Below are 19,669 nucleotides of genomic sequence, written 5' to 3'. Positions count from 1 at the left end.
GAGATTAAAAATGAATTTTAATCAATAATACAAAAAGTAACACGTTTTTCAAGTGTTTAAGATGTAGTCCAGTTTAATCTGTTTGAGTATACTTGTTTACACATCAGTCGCAATACTCAGGTTGACATTCGTGACACATGTTTACTGGTGTCAAGTCAACTGGTGTTAAATTAGACTGTGGCAGGCACCGCCGACACCGGAGCGCACTCAGCAGAAGGCGTGGCCGTGCAGTTTCCGAGGTTGCAGTAAGGCAGGGTAGGGTCGGAGCAGGCGCGCTGGAGAGCACCAATCTTCGTGCATACAGACTTGGTCTTACAGTCTAGACAGGTGCTTCCGACGGTGGTGCAAGGGGTGAAGACGGGGAACCAGGGCGCGGAGGCGATCCACGGAGGGATGAAGGGGTTGGCAGCGGGGGCCCAACCAGGGGCAGCGGGCGCACCCCAACCAGGGGCTGCGGGCGCACCCCAACCGCCGGCAGCTGGCCAGCCTCCAGGGCCTCCACCCGCTGGCACAGCTGATGCAACTGCCACCTTTGAAAAAATTAATAATTTTTAATTTCATTTATCAAAAAATTACCTCTCGCAGATTCAAATGCTTCGCGTAATTCGCGTTAAATATTGCTGTAATGCTACTTAATAGGCGGGTACTTAAGTTCATTACGTTTTTGCTTCCGCCTTTTTGCCGTCACAATATTTACAATATTCGTTCCAGGGGCTTAAATCATGTCACAGCGTGATACCATTTCAAAAGAAATTTCATGCGATAGCGTAATCCATCTTATAAGATTATGATATGATTTATATTTTGGCCTTAAAATAAAGATTTTTTTACAACAATACACTTACCATAACACACAGGGCTAATACAATCTTAGAAACCATATTGATGATTTGTTTTCTTCGTGATGTGATCGTTCGTTCGTACTTTTGATACAACTAGTTGTAATGTCGGTGTTCAGTGCTCCTTGTCTTTTATACAGTCTATTATTTAATGAAAGGCTTAGCGCTAAACAACCCAATTAGATAGGAACATTCAGGTTTTACCAATGGAGATGAATAATGTTCAACATAGATAACGTCATTCTAGGTACCGATAGCAGCAACGTTAAAATCTATTTATTAATTATATCGGCCTAACTATATTGAAAATAAGGCATTACAAATGCTCCTACTGACCCTACTGTGGTATCCACAGAAATTTAGGGCTGATTTAGACGGCGCGCGAACTCGCATGCGATTTTAGTTACATTGCGGACTGTTGGTTACGTCCAATTCAACCGTCCTATCAAAAACTGCAATGTAATGAAACTCGCATGCGAGTTCTCGCATCGTCTAAATGAGCCCTTCATTAGCGTTCTAATATTCGAGTGGTCAAAATCGTTTCCGTCATGAGGGCAATCATGAGTTATGTGATGCAAGGCTTAAATTTAATATTGCGGGGTAATTTCAACTAATCGAAATACTCGTATCTTCCATGTTTTACATTATTACCTAGAGTCACACACACACAACAGACACGACATCTTTTTCGCTATCTGGACATATATGGCACTCTAGTTAATAATGTATTTCGGAATGGAATGGAATGGAATATATTTCGATTAGTTGAAATTAACCTTCAGTCGAAATTGCCCTCTGCACCTTATATAATTTTTGGCAAACCGCTAGTTCTCAGTTCGGGGCGAACTACTAGTTATTTAAATCACTGGTGCAATATTAACTTTGCAGACGCTACATTTGTCAGGCTTGTTTTTGCACTATTTTGTTGACATACCTATAAGTAGGGAAATTTTAAGCGAACTGTTTGTGCTGGGATTACTAACGGTGTATGGACAATTACAGGGGGCCTCGCCGCCATTTGGTGAAACCTACCTAATACCTAAATTGTTGCTATGGACTTTGCATTCCCACTTACTTTTTCCATGAAAAAAATGACGGAAATCGTTTCATAAATTTAACATTTTTGTTACAGTCGCCATCACATTTATTGGAGCGGCCGAAGTGCTCAAAAATAGCTGAACACGCACTCTAGCGCCTTGACAATATAGACAGTGCGGCACTGTGCGGCGCGGTGCTAGCATTTTTGTACTGAATATGCAGCCGCACACTGGTGGAATCCCGCCTTAACCCTCGTGCTTTGGAATCTTTTGCTTGCTCGGGTGCCAAGTAGTAGGTACAATATTAGCAGTGACTGCTAATTTAGCACTGCTAGTAGTTTAACAACAACCAACAACTTTGCTCTCTTGTAAAACCAATAACTTTCAGGTAATAGGCAGTTTACTTAATGTGTTGTATGCTATTCATATAGGTACCTACTTAGATTATTTTTCCTATAAGGCTACCCATAAGTAGTTCATGCTTATTAAACTGCAATTTTGTGGCAGTTCAGAAATTCAATTTAAATAATCCTGACTTTACTACTAGTAGTAATCGGGTTAGCGTTCCAATTCCTTTAAGTTATTACATCCAACACTAGAGACGACATTCTCAGATTAGGGAGTAAGTACGAGTAGGTATCCTGGTTAAGCCTAGCTAAGCTGCCAGCTCGCTGGACTGGATATCAGAATCTGCCTGTGTTCCTATCTGTTTGGGTTAAAAAATAATTAGATATTGTCTGATTTGCTGTGAAATATACAATTCTTAGAATTATATAATTATATTGATAGCAACCCTGCCCAAAAAAAGATATATTTATCTGATATTTACAATAAATAATTATCCTACTCCAATTTCTATACCTGAATGATAAAAACATGAAAATTATGGTACCATACATTTTTTTTATTACCTAATCTCACTGATCCCAACGTCACCACATCTGTATGATTAGTATGATTACAAAATGTAATTAATGATGGACATTAAAAATCAATTAAGTGTTGATATTTTTATCCTCTTATGCTGAAACAATTTTCAATATTTGGATACACCGTAGTCATGTCATATTCCAGAGATTATTTAATATTCGACCTTCACTGCACCCACATTCTTTCATTCTTCAATTAATTGTGGCAAGCTCTTAACTCTATTTGCTTTGATTTCGAAAATTGAACTTTAATTTATATGTAACTTGATCCGTTTTATGTTCACATGCGTTACAGGATGTACAGAATCAATTTCCATTTTGCAAATTTTATTGCTTCCTTCTTCCTTGTCCTGAAATAGGTTTTGATATTATAACGCTTTCGAGGAAACATGATTTATAAAGGCTTCCTGTGAAATGTAAAATTTTATAAATAGAAATATTATTGTCTCGTGCATTTTCCTGATACCATAGAGAAAAAAATACATAGATTGCTCACTCCATACATCAGTTTTGGTACCAAAAAGACTATTATTTTCATAGTCGACATCTAGGATCGAGTAGCGGAATTATCAGTACTTTAAGTAGCAGTAGTAGTACTGTCAAGTGACCATATATGTACCGCCGACCGGAAAGTCTTATGTTGTTGAGCATTAGACTTTCCGGTCGGTGCTATGTCTATTGTCACTTGATGTATGGAGTGATCACTCTTGTCTTACTATATTTCTCTATGCTGATACTATTTTTGCCTTTGTCTTCGTCTAATTTGTATCATAGTAGAAGAGCCAGCCGCAAATTTTCTAACCGACTTGATACCACGATGAAATGCACAATGGTTTCCCATAAAAGTGATGCTAAGTCCGAATTCGATAGTCTGCCACGGCGGAACTTGCCGAAAAAACGAAAAAGAAGGCTACTTCCGGTGCGAAAAAAGGGGGCTGATTTAACCCATCTGATACCGAAATAATAGTTATGGCAGCAGTTAGAAATTTACATGTAGACACAGAAAAGCGAAGTCTGCCAGTATTTTTTTTGCCGGAAGTGCTTGGCAGACGAAAAAATGTTTTTTAGTACTCCCGACTATCAGTATACACCACTAAAACTTAGAATTTCATTGGTTAAGTTGGTAATAAATGGCCCCAAAGGCAATAGGCGATGTTTGGGTATTTTTCCCAATCTTCGCCTATGGCATGCCTTGCCGCTAATACTTACTTTTCTGTGACTTACACATGTTAAGTCGTATCTCCTTGGAATGTGCTAATATACTATGAACCTTAACTACACCAGACTAGGCATATTTTTAAAAAACGGGGTAGTAGGCGAAGTTTGGTAACAGTCTGAAGTTGTTTTCATACATTTTCTATACTGAAGCTAGGGCTGTCAAAAATTAACCAACATGCCAAATAAAGGGGAGTAATGGTTTAAAAGTTAAAAAAAATATTATTATTAAAAAAATTGTATAATTGTTGCAAAATTGTTGTTATTATCGTAATTGACAGCAAATCAACCTTATTTACACAAAGTGAGGCATAAAAATACCTATTTGGTACCTACTCAACATCAGTAAGAGTAGAAATAAACATTTGCATATAGCGTAAACTAAAATAACCAAACATAAGATAATATTTCAATTTGGAAACAAGTAATGTTATCCACCAATGAATGTGGTACAATAAATTTGTCAACCCTAGGGGTAGGCGAAATTTGGCAACAAGATGGACGCAAAGTACCCTCACCAATGTTTTATCCAATTGTGACTTCTAAACGTAAGCTAGCCATTAAATAATAGTTTCATATGAAAAAGAAATAGTTATAGGATATAATCATGTAAAAAGTTTATCATTACCGGGTCCAAATCACCGTTTAAAACTGAAGTTAAAACACTGGTTCAAAAAAACGTGTCGTCGGTGTCACGAAAAAACCTCAATAAAGGTCAACTGTGTGAAGTTAGCCGCAGATTGTTCGAAGAATGTTGACACCCGTAAAAAATACTTTGTATTTAGCAGTTTTATGTAAGGCTTAGATTAGAAACATTTTGTTAATGGCAACTTATGTCAAACTAGGCGAAAATAGGTAGCGCAGGCAAAGATACGAAACTACGGTAGGTATAAACCCCAATTTTAGGAATATATAAGTCTGCCAAGGTTTTAGTAGTAGTAGTAGTAGTAGTAATCACTTTATTGTACACAACACAGGTTTACATAATATTTACAGAAATAAAGGTACAAAGGCGAACTTATCCCTGTAAGGGATCTCTTCCAGCTAACCTTCGAGTAGATGAGGGGAGAGTTCAAATTAGATAGACAAACTTACGGAATGCACAGTAACATTTTAAAAGTAAACTAACCAAAACGTCCAAAAGTAAATAAAATACATAAATAATATTATAAAATAAAATACATGCTACATACATAAATACTAAACATATATTACATATAATATAATTATATATATATATATATATATATATACAAGTGTCAACAAAAAAAATAAAATAAACATCAGTACTTAACCAAATCACGCTTGGTTGGAAAGCATAACTTTCTTCAAATTAGCCTTGAGTGACGCTACAGACTGGGACCGGGACTTGGGACTGGGTTTTTCCTGCCGAAACACCTTGGCAAACGAGATTATAAGCAAGATGACCATCGGTTACCGTACACTAACCCATCTGATACCACGATGAAACCAATTCCAGTCGGTAGGTATGAACCCTCATTTCAGGAATATATAAGTCTGCCAGGGCTTTTCCTGCCGAAACACTTTGGCAGACGAGATTATGTTAGCAAGGTGTACATCAATTACCCTACATCAACCCATCTGATACCATCATGAAACCAATTCCAGCCGGTAGGTATGAACCCCCATTTCAGGAATATATAAGTCTGCCAAGGCTTTTCCTGCCGAAACACATTGGCAGACGAGATTATAAGCAAGATGACCAACGGTTACCGTACACTAACCCATCTGATACCACGATGAAATCAATTCCAGTCGGTAGGTATGAACCCTCATTTCAGGAATATATAAGTCTGCCAGGGCTTTTCCTGCCGAAACACCTTGTAATTAAGGTATTTAAAACCGCAGTTCGCAGATCTACCTGCAGCAGTTCGCGCGCCGTCTAAATCAGCCCTTAGGTTCACCTTTTTTAACCATGACAGCGATTTTTGCAGTACCACTGTCACATTTTGATATGCTTGTAGATAGTACAATTTGAGTACATTTGTTTTGTATTCATTTCATTTGACCATTAAATTAACCATAAATATAGTGTGGTCATGCCAGGGAGTATCTACTCAGCACGACCACGACCTGTATGTCGCTATGCCAAAACCGTGCGAGTACATTTTTTAAAAACATAAGTACATAAAAGTACATTTCTTTTCATGAATATGTACCGCAAAAGAAATAATAAAATCATCCGTGGACGTGCTGTATAGTACCACACCTCTTGTCCCATTGCCTCCCTTAGCTAATACTAGTATTTTTAGGTCCATTTTCGAGACCCTCTCTCAAATACAAATTAATAATAAATAATTGGCCAAGCACGAAGTCAAGACTACGGTGTTCAGAGCACCGTTCCCTTTCTCTATACGCCTTACGCCTTACTAACTCTATGTGCTCTATTGTGAAAAAAAAACACAACGACAGTGAAGAACGGAATTCTTAATTTGAATTTTTTCAGATAAACTGCAATAAATAATAAATATGATTCTTACTGGGCACATTGAGATAGTCAATTGGTTGGAAAGCCTGTTCGAAATTTAAACTTATTTGCAATATAATAAGGTTGTATTTTGTAGATCTCTCTCATACTTATTGTAGTAGGCTATTCAGAAAAAAAAATATCCCACAAAAATAAGCAAGCACAATTAAACTTTGTATCAAAGACATAAGTCATAAATTTCAATGCCAAAGTTTTAACTAAGGATCTTTCTCGCTAAAACTACTTCCTAATATGAAATGACCAGTGTAAGCATCAGTTAGCTAGCCCTAAGCAACCAAAGATCAGGCTGCAGTTGAAAAACTAATAAAGATAAAGTTAAGCTGATAATTTTCCCGCCGTCTCCATGCTTCTTTAAGTTGGGTATTGACTGGTCAGCTGCCTGTTAGCTATAGTTTTCGCGAAAATCGCCAGGACAGAGGTGAAAATTTTTGTATGAAAACTTGCAACTTTAAATGCATTTTTTATCGAAACTATTGCACTCTAAAATGAAGTCAAAATCAGTGCATCGACTCAATTTTTTGCAAGCTTTCTAATGGTACCCCACACGATTCTTACAAATAAAAAAAAAATCAAGCTACCTCTCTCAACCCCCTAAATTTCCCCCTAAAATCAGAAATAAGCAGTTTTGACTTATTCACAGTGTTAGTGATGGTACTTGCCATAACTATTCCAAATTTTAGGTACCTACATCAAACGGTCTTTGAGAAAAACGCATTTAACCGATTTGCAAGACCGAAGTGATCCCATAAGAGCACCGTGAACAAAGTTTTGTACGGTGCTCTAAAAACGCTAAGTTACATGCCAGGTAGGTACATTCTATAATATAATATCGCATATAAAATTAATTAGATAGTACATTATTTGATATTATCTGATTATACACATTAAATCATAATAGTAAGACAATCAAACAGTGACTAGATAATTATATATGTTAGGGAGTTCATAGAACTCGTTTATGGAGTAAAATATTTGACTAAGAAGCCACTTGCGTATTATTACTGTTTATTTTTTAAACTTAGTACTTACGCAATCTATAAAAATCAATTCATAAAATCATTGAGCAACACCAAATTGCTCTCATCGGAATTTGTCCGCGAAACCCTACCATTTACGTCTGGGTATGGCTTTCTCGTTAAAAAAATATCCTGTATTATATTTTCAGTTGCCAAACGAATTCGGGCAGCCTATTCAATTCAATGACTCGCATAAAAACCTTTTCCTGGAACTCCTGGAACATGTTCATGTTCAATGCCTCGCACGCACGTGGAAAGCCTACCTTTGAATAGAAAATACCTCATTAATAGGTATGTTGTTTCCACTATATTCTATACGTATGTAAACCATGTACATATTTTGTGTTGATTTTTAAATTTGTTTTTACTTTTCATAAACTAAACATACATATGTAATTGTATTTATCAAGGGAGACAACTTGTTGTTGTGCTAATTCAGACCCGAGCAAATGGAAAATTCCAAAATTGAAATAAAAAAGTGGAATTTCGAGCAGTGTGCCCGGGGTTCAATTTTGCAACCTATAGTTAGACCCAGCTGCCTCTGCATCGATTTTGTGACAAAGTGTGGAAGTGCCATAATAAACGTCATATTTTTATGTATGCAAACACGTCCACACTTTTATTTATTGATTTACTAGCTGTTGCCCGCGACTTCGTCCGCGTGGACTACTTTTCCGCGTTACTTTTCTTGCATTCTAATAATATGCTCTTATACAACGATTCAAGTCCCGCACTTAAAAAAATGTTTGACGTTCATACAAACTTTCATCCCCTTTTTCACCACCTTAAGGGATGAATTTAGACAAACGCTGAAATTAGTTATCTTCTCTTTTAATGAAATAAGTTTTTACGAAATTAAATATTCCTAGCTTAAAATAAAACTTGACCCAATACAAATTTTCAACCCCCTTTTAACCCTTTTAAGGAATGAATTTTTAAAAACCCTGAAATTACTTTTTTTGTATTCTAATAATATGCCCTTATACAAAGATTGAAGTTCCGCACTCACAAAATATTTGATCTCCATACAAACTTTCAACCCCTTTCTCACGACCTTGGGGGATGAATTTTAATAAATGCTTAAATTCGTTTTCTTGTTTTGGAATTTAATACCTTTTTGCATAGTTTCAAGTTCCTAGCTTAAAATTAAATTTGCATCCCAAGACGAACTTTTATCCCCTTTTTAACCCCCTTAGGGGTTGAATTTCCAAAAACCTTGCAATTACTTTTTTCGTAATCGGCTATTATGCCTTTCTAAGAAGTTTCAAAGCATTTGTAATGGATTCAAACTTTAAACCCCCTTTTAACCCTTTTAGGCGATACATTTTACAAAACGCTGAAATTACTTTTCTTGCCTTCTAATAATATCCCCAAATACAAAGATTCAAGTCCCGCGTTCGAAAAAATGTTTGAAATCCATACAAACTTTCAACCCCCTTTTCACCACCTTAGGGGATGAATTTTCAAAAACGCTGGAATTAGTTTTCTTGTATTTTAATTTAATACCTTATTGCAAAGTTTCAAGTTCCTAGCTTAAAATAAAATTTGCACCCCAAGACGAACTTTCATCCCATTTGTAACCCCCCTTAGGGGTTGAATTTCCAAAAACGTTGCAATTACTTTTTTTTGTAATCGGCTGTTATGCCTTTCTAAGAAGTTTCAAAGCATTTGTAATGGATTCAAACTTTCAACCCCTTTTTATCCCTGTTAGAGGATGAATTTTACAAAACGCTGAAATTACTTTTCTTGTCTTCTAATAATATCCCCAAATACAAAGATTCAAGTCCCGCGCTCGAAAAAATGTTTGATATCCATACAAACTTTCAACCCCTTTTTCACCACCTTAGGGGATGAATTTTCAAAAACGCTGAAATTAGTTTTCTTATATTTTAATTTAATACCTTTTTACAAAGTTTCAAGTTCCTAGCTTAAAATAAAATTTGCACCCTATGTCGAAATTTCATCCCCTTTTTAACCCCCTTAGGGGTTAAATTTTCAAAAACCTGGCAATTACTTTTTTTTGTAATCGGCTATTATGCCTTTCTAAGAAGTTTCAAAGCATTTGTAATGGATTCAAACTTTCAACCCCTTTTTAACCCTGTTAGGGGATGAATTTTACAAAACGCTGTAATTACTTTTCTTGTCTTCTAATAATATCCCCAAATACAAAGATTCAAGTCCCGCGCTCGAAATAATTTTTGATATCCATACAAACTTTCAACCCCTTTTTCACCACCTTAAGGGATGAATTTTCAAAAACGCTGAAATTAGTTTTCGTGTATTTTAATAATATATCTTTTTACGAAGTTTCAAATTCCTAGCTTAAAATAAAACTTGAACCCCATACAAACTTTCATCCCCTTTTTAACCCCCTTAGGGGTTGAATTTCTCAAAATCGCTTCTTATCTCTTGTACACTTTATAAATGTAATCTGGTGTGAAAATTTCAACTTTCTATCTTTTGTAGTTTCGGCTCTGCGTTGATGAATCAGTCAGTCAGTCAGTCAGTCAGTCAGTCAGTCAGGACACTTGCATTTATATATATAGAAGATTTTATCTTTATTGCACAAGGAAAATACAAACGTACAAAAGTAGTTAATGCTACAAGCATTCTCTACCAGTCAACCTTCGGGCAAAGCAAATAACTTGTAGGCGGTGCAACATCATGTTACAACATTTTACATTGCATAGTCCGTGCAGAGTTAGCTTGGTCCAACTCTAGTTATCGCCTGACTGCGCAGGTTACAGTGTATCTAGTTAAATATTTGCTGACAAATTCTTTGAGCCACCGTCGTTACGCTCAGACGCGATAATCCACTATTATCTGAGTTGGCAAAAACAGGTACTGTAAACTAAGACTAGTAAGACTACGGCGCGATTCGTGAAATGAATTAGAGATTAACTAGATACGATAAAGTAAAGATAATATAACTTTGCTATTTCATATCTAGTGAATCTCTAATTCATTTCCCGAATCGACCGTAAGAACTAAAGTAACTACTTATTAAGTAAGTTCTAGTTGGTGTAGCTAGGGACGAACTTCTTCATCATTTCCTCATTTATTTTCTTAATTTCTTTGCTTATAAAGTGTGACTTTATGCTTCCCTAAGCCCTTTTGAAAGTTGTGAGAAGCCTTGCCACAAGGAAAATTTTGACTTTAGTTAAACAATAATTAACCTCTGCCAGTGACTTCATATTAAACATACTAAAGTTTGTATGATTAGTACTTAGTTGAATTTAGTATGAGAGTAGGTACTATATACATATAGTACTCTGTGATGTATTCCGAGGTGAAAAAATATTTAATGTCCTTTTCCAGGTTATGGAAATGGATATTTTAGGAAAATTTCACAAGAAACAAATGAAACTTTAATTTTGAAACGGGAAAATTTCGTATCCTATACAAAACTATGAAAAGTGTCTGAAATTTTTCCGGCGGCACATCAGTGGGTACTCCGACTTTCGACGCCAGTCTTCAATTCAAATTAACTACCACTACCAATTTCAAATATTGCTAGTTCAATTTGCCAAGCAAATAACAAACCATTATCTTTAAATAGCCACAAATGTGCGGTATGTTAATACACCGTTTCCTCTAACCGTTAATGAACAATTAAGAGAATATGCAAACAGTGTAATCTTAGAGATAAGTTTGGTTGGAGACACGTGACTTACTTACGTAATATGTATTTGTGACCTTGCCGTTTGGACAAAATAAGTAATAGTTTATATGTTTAAAGGGTAAGTGGTTTAGCATTGATCCTAGCCTTAACGAGGGTCTGGGTTCTCTTCAATTTGCTTATATTTCTTACATGACGCGAGCTTACAAACTAGAAATCACGTAGGTACGTGTTGTTTATAGCAATAAGTATAAGGGCGTAAAGTCTGAAAATAAACTTGATATATTTTGGATGCATGCTTTTATTGCTCTCTGTACATCTGTAAAAACATTTTGAAAAGTAAATCAATTGGTAACCGTACAGAGATAACAATTTTAAATTTTAAACTGGGTTTTCAATTGCCGTTACACCATAACTTCTTCAGCGCACATAAGACCCGTATTACGGTTGTTATTGTATTAGGGTACCTAGTATAATGAAGATTTGACAAATGAATGAACGATGTGTCAATAGTGTGTGATGTGTGTGTGTACATGTATCTAAGTGCCTGCCTAAATCTTTAATAATATTAAAATCTTTTTTTTAATGATAATTAATTATTAATTGCAATTTTTGACGAATATTGTTCCACCACGCTTCATTTGCAATGACTTGGCAATGGCAATGCGTCTTATAGGAATGTCATACTTGTCGTAGCACTTGGTATTCAGCGAGGACTGTTTTCTTTACAATACCTAGTCATGCCCCCTTACGTTCCCCTTACAAGGAATGAAGAAATATCATGGGAATTTAGTATGTTCTACGTTATTTGGTGCAAATAATTACAATGGCGGAATGGGAATCCCTCAAGCGTCATTAAATGCAGTGCAAATAAAACAGCGCTACTTTAGTAGCTAAATATTAGTTGACAGTAATTAAAAAATGTTGCTAATTAGCAAATTGATAATAATAATTGATTATTTAGATACTTTAGCGGCTAAATATTCGGATATTAGTAACCATGTCGGACACAATTTAACATTTCCATTTAAATACAGTCTTTCGCCTCCGCTTACTGAGAATATTTATTTATTTATTGAAACAGTCTTATAAAACATGTAAGTGAATTAGCTAAGAGCTAGGTTATCTTGTGACATATACCAATAGTTTCTTATATATATATAAACATTTTTTAATAAACCGAATACTATGAAATGCTATCTGATTAACAAATCATGAAATATTTAAACCTACTTTTATGAGTTATTGTTGAGCCATGTATCTAACAAGTAGGAATGAGCTTTTGAGGGTAGGGGGGGGGGGGGTCCAATTCAAAAAGTCCTTTAGATAATTTTTTCAGGTGTAAAATAGGCAAAACAGTCGACTTTTATGAATGCCTTACCATTTTTACTTAAAACTTTATTTACATAGTATATATTATTTATTTCCATACGTCATAACTGTCATCAGTCTAATCCCACAACTTCCTGTAGCAATAACATCTTATGGAAATATGCAAATATCCGGTTGTTTGCACAATCTAATTAGCGCTTTCTACCATTCATCTGCATTATTACGCGCGATAAACATACGAGTTGGTATAATGTTTGTTTTGAGTCAGGCGTCGCAGAACGTTAGTTTGAGTAAGGCTTCATTCGACACGACTTATCTCCAACCAGACTTTATCTCTCCTTATCTTCGCTAATTGCTAGACGAAGTATAAAAGCATGCATCTGTTATTTTGGAACAATTCTTACGAACGATCTCATATGAGACACAAGTATACTTAATTGTTAATATAACGAACGATATTTCGCATTGAAAGAAGTAAAACATCCAAGATGAGGATCATATATTTACTACTAATCGTAAGTTGAATTTAATTCTTTATTGTTTTTGGCAACAAGTGCGGTCAAGGAATTTAATTTCAGTACCATCTCGTCCCTTGTCACAGTGACAATATAGTATATGGCCACTAGCGACTTTCATAACAAGGTACGAAATAGTACGGAATTAAATTCTTTCCCCCTTATTCATAAACGCGCTACAAACCCAATTAACTAATAATCGTTTGTCTTTATCTGTCATTTTGACTTATGTATTTGTAAGAAAAGGATAAAACATAATTTAACTAAATCAGGCCCGTAATGTTTTATGAATAAGCAGGTTTGACTGTACATACCTATATTTTGATCTTATAATATAACTTCTTCTTCTACCTAGCGTTATCCCGGCCCACAGACAAGACATCCTCCAGACTGAGCATAGTAGCTCTACCCCCTCTGCCACAAATACGGTAGTTTTACTCCATTTTCGAGTCGAAAGTGTCTTTGTGTGACGTCCGTGTCTTTGAACGAACCAATCACGGCACGGTACCTCGCTCACCTCGTCCCCCGCACCCCCGTATTTTTGGCAGCATCGGTTTCATGAAATAATTGCTCTGAACTCCGTCTAGAGGATTCCTAGTCTATGTCCCGGCTTTTGCCAGGGTCCGCTTTCCTACTTGCTTTCCTCCACTTTGCGCGATCCTGGGCGTCGTCTCGTGTGAGCCCACAGATGTGAGCCCGTTTACGCTCATATCTGCTCTCACGACATCGCTTTTTTTGTGGGGTCGGGGGCCGTCAAGGGCGCTTATATAATACATATAACTTATAATAAAATAAGTTCATTGTTGTGAGATAACTAAGATTCTGGTAAAATCATATGTAGAAAAACCAACTTAATTAATAGTGAGTTATTCGATGCTGATGCGTTATTACTGTAAAGGCGCTGTCATTTTGCGTACTCCCTTACCTAAAGATGTAACATTTTAATAGGTGAATACTTTCACAGGCCTATTCGGATTTCGAGATAATCACAAGATCTTGAGACGATTTAGAGATCAACTAGATCTACATTAGATATCGACTAGATGTGACTTGGATATCTAAGGGCCACTTGCACCATCCCACTAACCCGGGGTTGACCGGTTAAACCATTAACCCAGTGTCAAATTGCACTGGTAACCATGGTAACTGCAGGTTTTACCGGTTAACCCCGGGTTAGTGGGATGGTGCAAGTGGCGCTAAAGTCATAACTTGTCGAAATCGTTCAAGCGGACCTCCAGAATCGCGGAAACGTCAAATTTGACATATCTATCTTACAAATATCTTTAAATTATCCGTATCGTAACTTGTTGAAGTCTAGTAGAAATCTAATTCATTTTCCGAATCGAGCCGTCATATCAGTTCTTATCACATTACAAGTAAATAGGCATTGGCAATGAAATATTTATTTTTACAATGTCGTCTTTTGGAGCCCAATTATTTGTATAGAGATTAATATGATATAAGATAATTGTAACTATGACAATATGATAACTCTTCTTGTTCATGTAATTGCAGGTAGCCGTCTGTGCGGTGAGTGCGAAATACTTACCTTACGAAACGAATCCACTTTCAAGGTCTCTATTATCACATGATGATGAATCATCGTCGTCTTCAGAGACTAAAGAAGATAATGAAATCGAAGTGGATTCTAGGGAAAGCAAGATTCAGGAAGAAAACCTGAAGAGACTAGAAAAAAATGAGAAGGAAAGAAGAAAGCATGAAGAGGAACAACTTGAGCGAGAGAGGAAATATCAGGAAAAACTAGCTGAACAACAGGAAAGGCAAGTTGAACACGAACGTAAGCAGCAAGAAAGACAAGCTGAACAGCAGCGTAGACAAGCCGAATACGAACGTAAACAACAAGAAAAGCAGGCTGAACGTGAACGCAAGGAGCAAGAACGTTTAGAAAAGGAAAAACGCAAACAAGAGGAAAGAGCTCGCAAAGAAGAAGAGAAAGCCCTGAAGGCCGAAAAGAAGCGGGCAGAAGAAGAACGTAAACGTCAGGAAAAGATTCAGAAACAAGTAGACAAATTAGAAAAGGAAACTCTTGAAAAAGAACAGGACTTCCAGGAAGCCATCGAATCAACTGAACAAGATGTCGACCTCGATGACATCTGGAAGATCTACGTTTACGAAAAGTATGGCTTAACAGGACTTAGCACCGGTCTTGAAAGGAAAGCTGCGCTCAGCCGATTCTTCACGGAAGAGCTGGGCCTGAATGCAAACAGCACTAAGAGCGAGAGGCGCCAAGCTATCACAAACTTTGTTCAGACCAAGATATACGAAGATGTTGCCGCGCTGACTGCCTGGAGGAACCATTTGGAATTATACTTGAACGCAATAACAGTCCAAGCTGTACGAGCGGAGCTAGAAGAGAAAGTTGAAAAACTCGAAAATAAGACGGCTTTATTGCAAACCGTAGCTGCACCCTGGACAACGATAGCACAGCAAGAAATCGATGAAAAGAAAACTTTACTTCAGTCTGTTGCTCAGCTGTTATCAAATCTTCTTCCAAACTGGGTGGCCACTGATTCGTCTGCAAATGGCGTAGCTGCTGGTGGTGCAGCTTCTGGACCAGCTGGTGCGGCCAACTCTGCCAACGCTGCTTCTGGCGCGCCTGGTGCTGGTAACTCTGCGAATGCTGCATCTAGTGCGGCTGGTGCTGCCAACTCTGCTGACGCTGCCTCTGGAGCGGCCGGTGCTGCCAACTCTGCCTCTGGTGCGGCTAGTGCTGCCAACTCTGCTGACGCTGCCTCTGGTGCGGCTGGTGCTGCCAACTCTGCCTCTGGTGCGGCTGGTGCTGCCAACTCTGCTTCTGGTGCGGCTGGTGCTCCCAACTCTGCTGACGCTGCCTCTGGAGCGGCCGGTGCTGCCAACTCTGCTTCTGGTGCAGATGGTGCCACCAACTCTGCTGACGCTGCCTCTGGTGCGGCTGGTGCTGCCAACTCTGCCTCTGGTGTGGCTGGAGCTGCCAACTCTGCCTCTGGTGCGGTTGGTGCTGCCAACTCTGCTGACGCTGCCTCTGGAGCGCACGGTGCTGCCAGCTCCGCCTCTGGTGCCTCTGGTGCTGCCAACTCTGCATCTGGTGCGGCTGGTCCGGCCAACTCTGCCTCTGGTCCGGCTGGTGGTGCCAGCTCTGCATCTGGTGCGGCTGGTGCTGCCAACTCTGCATCGGGTGCGGCTGGTGCTGCCAACTCTGCCTCTGGTGTAGCTGGTGCTGCCAACTCTGCTGACGCTGCCTCTGGTGCGGCTGGTGTTGCCAACTCTGCCTCTGGTGCGGCTGGTGCTGCCAACTCTGCCTCTGGTGTCGCTGGTACTGCCAACTCTGCTGACGCTGCCTCTGGTGCGCCTGGTGCTGCCAACTCTGCCTCTGGTGTGGCTGGTGCTGCCAACTCTGCTGACGCTGGCTCTGGAGTGGTTGGCGCTGCAAACTCTGCTGATGCTGCCCCTGCTGGCGCCGACTCCAATGCCCCTGCTGGCCCTGACGCTGCTGGCCCTGCTAGTTCAGACGCCGCTGCCCCTGCTGGCGCCGACGCCGCTGCTCCTGCTGGCCCTGACGCCGCTGCCCCTGCAAGCCCTAACGCCGCTGCCACTGCTGGCGCGAATGCCGCTGACCCCGCCGCCGCCGCAGCCCCGGCTGGCGCTGACGCTACTCAATCTACTAACGCTGCTGCTCCCGCTGGCGCTGACGCCTCTGACCCTGCTGGCGCGGATGCCGCTGCTCCCGCTACCCCGGCTGGCACTGACGCTGTTTCACCCGCTGGCGCTGACGCCGCTGCTCCTGCTAGTGCTGACGCTGCTCAGTCTGCTAACGCTGCTGCTCCCGTTGGCACTGACGCCTCTGCCGCCGCTGGCGCTGACGCTGCTGCCCCCGCTGACGCTGCTGCCCCCGCTGGCGCTGACGCTGCTGCCCCTGCTGGCGCTGACGTCGCTGCACCCGCTGCTCCCGCTGACGCCGCTACCCCGGCTGGCGCTGAAGCTGCTGCCCCGGCTGGCACTGACGCTGTTTCACCCGCTGGCACTGACGCCGCTGCTCCCGCTGACGCCGCTGCTCCCGCTGACGCCGCTGCTCCCGCTGACGCCGCTGCTCCCGCTGACGCCGCTGCTCCCGCTGACGCCGCTGCTCCCGCTGACGCCGCTGCTCCCGCTGACGCCGCTGCTCCCGCTGACGCCGCTGCTCCCGCTGACGCCGCTGCTCCCGCTGACGCAGCTGCTCCCGCTGACGCAGCTGCTCCCGCTGACGCAGCTGCTCCCGCTGACGCAGCTGCTCCCGCTGACGCAGCTGCTCCCGCTGACGCAGCTGCTCCCGCTGACGCAGCTGCTCCCGCTGACGCAGCTGCTCCCGCTGACGCCGCTGCTCCCGCTGACGCCGCTGCTCCCGCTGATGCTACTGCTTCCGCTGACGCCGCAGCTCCCGCTGACGCTACTGCTCCCGCTGACGCCGCAGCTCCCGCTGACGCTACTGCTCCCGCTGACGCCGCAGCTCCCGCTGACGCTACTGCTCCCGCTGACGCCGCAGCTCCCGCTGACGCCGCTGCTCCCGCTGATGCCGTTGCTCCCGCTGATGCCGCTGCTCCTGCTGACGCCGCTGCTCCCGCTGACGCCGCTTCTCCCGCTGATGCCTCTGCTCCCGCTGGCGCCGCTGCTCCCGCTGACGCCGCTTCTCCCGCTGACGCCGCTTCTCCCGCTGACGCCGCAGCTCCCGCTGACGCTACTGCTCCCGCTGATGCCGTTGCTACCGCTGACGCCGCTGCTCCCGCTGACGCCGCTGCTCCCGCTGACGCCGCTGCTCCCGCTGACGCCGCTGCTCCCGCTGATGCCGCTGCTCCTGCTGACGCCGCTGCTCCCGCTGACGCCGCTGCTCCCGCTGACGCCGCTGCTCCCGCTGACGCCGCTGCTCCCGCTGACGCCGCTGCTCCCGCTGACGCCGCTGCTCCCGCTGACGCCGCTGCTCCCGCTGACGCCGCTGCTCCCGTTGACGCCGTTGCTCCCGCTGACGCCGCTGCTCCCGCTGACGCCGCTGCTCCCGCTGACGCCGCTGCTCCCGCTGACGCAGCTGCTCCCGCTGACGCAGCTGCTCCCGCTGACGCAGCTGCTCCCGCTGACGCCGCTGCTTCCGTTGATGCCGCTGCTCCTGCTGACGCCGCTGCTCCCGCTGACGCCGCTGCTCCCGTTGACGCCGTTGCTCCCACTGACGCCGCTGCTCCCGTTGATGCTGCTGCTCCTGCTGACGCCGCTGCTCCCGCTGACGCCGCTGCTCCCGTTGACGCCGTTGCATCCGCTGACGCCGCTGCTCCCGCTGACGCCGCTGCTCCCGCTGACGCCGCTGCTCCCGCTGATGCCGCTGCTCCCGTTGACGCCGTTGCTCCCGCTGACGCCGCTGCTCCTGTTGATGCCGCTGCTCCTGCTGACGCTACTGTTCCCGCTGACGCCGCAGCTCCCGCTGACGCTACTGCTCCCGCTGACGCTACTGCTCCCGCTGACGCTAGTGCTCCCGCTGACGCTACTGCTCCCGCTGACGCTACTGCTCCCGCTGACGCTAGTGCTCCCGCTGACGCTACTGCTCCCGCTGACGCCGCTGCTCCCGCTGACGCCGTTGTTCCCGTTGGCGCTGACACGGTTATCCCGGCTGCCGGTGAGTCTGTCGATGCTGCGACTTCCGATGCAGCTGCTTCTGAGCCCGCTGCCATCACCGAAAATATTGTTGCTGGCGCTGATACCACTTCGGCACCTGAAGCTGCCGCTACAAATGACGCTGCCACCGAAGCTTCACCATCTGAAGGGTCCGGTGCTGAACCTGCTCCTAGCGCAGGTGTTGAAAATGCTGGCGGTGTAAACACCGAAGGTCCAGTGGAAATTCAAACTGAATCCGTTACATCTCAGCAAGCTGTTCAAGTGACGGAAGGACCTGTTGATGTAGTAACTGGGGCGCCTGTGGAGCAAAGCACGAATGAGGTTGTCAATTCTGAATCTCCGGTCACTTTGTTAGACATTCTTTCTGGACCAGTGACTGAGGCTATTGAGGCTGCGCCAGAGACGGCTGCGCCTGTTGAGGGTGTACAAACGATTGACGTTGTTCCCGTCCCAGTCGAACTGGGCGCGACTGTTGTTGAAATTACGCCACAGTGAAATTGAGCGCGGCGCGGAACATTGGCTCCGATTGTTACATATGTATATTGTTAATTAATGTAATAAATTAAAATGGTAGATTAGATGCAATTATTTATACAATTTTTATTTAGCATTTCATTTCTGCAACCCTTCCACAGAAAAATAATAAACAATTTTTAACAGTGGTTTATACTTAAATATTTAAAGTAGCCAATTACATATGTAAAAACCACACTTTGTTTATTGTTACCACTGTGGTTATCCAATACGATCAAATACTTAAATTGCAGTTGCAGGCGTCCATAGGCCATGGTGACTGCTTACCATCAGGCAAGCCATATGCTTGTTTGTCACCGATGTAGTATAAAAAAAACTTAAATAAGTCCATATACTCGTACTAGTATGTCATGAAAAGTTGATTAGTTATAATAACTTACGGTGCTTAATGCGCTCTCAGTTATGTATGGTAAGCATTTATGTTCATACCTAAACGAGTGTTTATAAGCGCAAAAATTTATGAATACCTACAGGATTAGAAGAAAAACCT

The 19,669-nt window shown here is 42.1% G+C and overlaps 2 protein-coding genes across 2 annotated transcripts; one reads left to right on the top strand and one right to left on the bottom strand.

Moving 5' to 3' along the window:
- LOC134797256 (uncharacterized) lies at nucleotides 1-992 on the bottom strand. The gene is made up of 2 exons (XM_063769478.1): nucleotides 846-992; nucleotides 1-530 (listed from the first exon to the last, which is right to left on the bottom strand). Exons 1-2 carry the CDS (start codon nucleotides 879-881, stop codon nucleotides 171-173), a joined length of 396 nt encoding a protein of 131 aa, XP_063625548.1. The 5' UTR covers nucleotides 882-992; the 3' UTR covers nucleotides 1-170.
- An 11,992-nt stretch (nucleotides 993-12,984) lies between these two features.
- On the top strand, nucleotides 12,985-19,029 carry LOC134797359 (proline-rich protein 36-like). Its single transcript, XM_063769581.1, has 5 exons — nucleotides 12,985-13,011; nucleotides 14,527-15,429; nucleotides 15,563-16,186; nucleotides 16,223-18,856; nucleotides 18,917-19,029. The coding sequence occupies exons 1-4, from the start codon at nucleotides 12,985-12,987 to the stop codon at nucleotides 18,845-18,847; spliced, it is 4,179 nt and encodes a 1,392-aa protein (XP_063625651.1). The 3' UTR covers nucleotides 18,848-18,856; nucleotides 18,917-19,029.
- Nucleotides 19,030-19,669: the final 640 nt, after the last annotated feature.

The sequence above is a fragment of the Cydia splendana genome, chromosome 15, assembly GCF_910591565.1.
Source record: "Cydia splendana chromosome 15, ilCydSple1.2, whole genome shotgun sequence".
Taxonomy (NCBI): domain Eukaryota; kingdom Metazoa; phylum Arthropoda; class Insecta; order Lepidoptera; family Tortricidae; genus Cydia; species Cydia splendana.
This window is presented reverse-complemented; position numbering and strand designations above follow the sequence as displayed.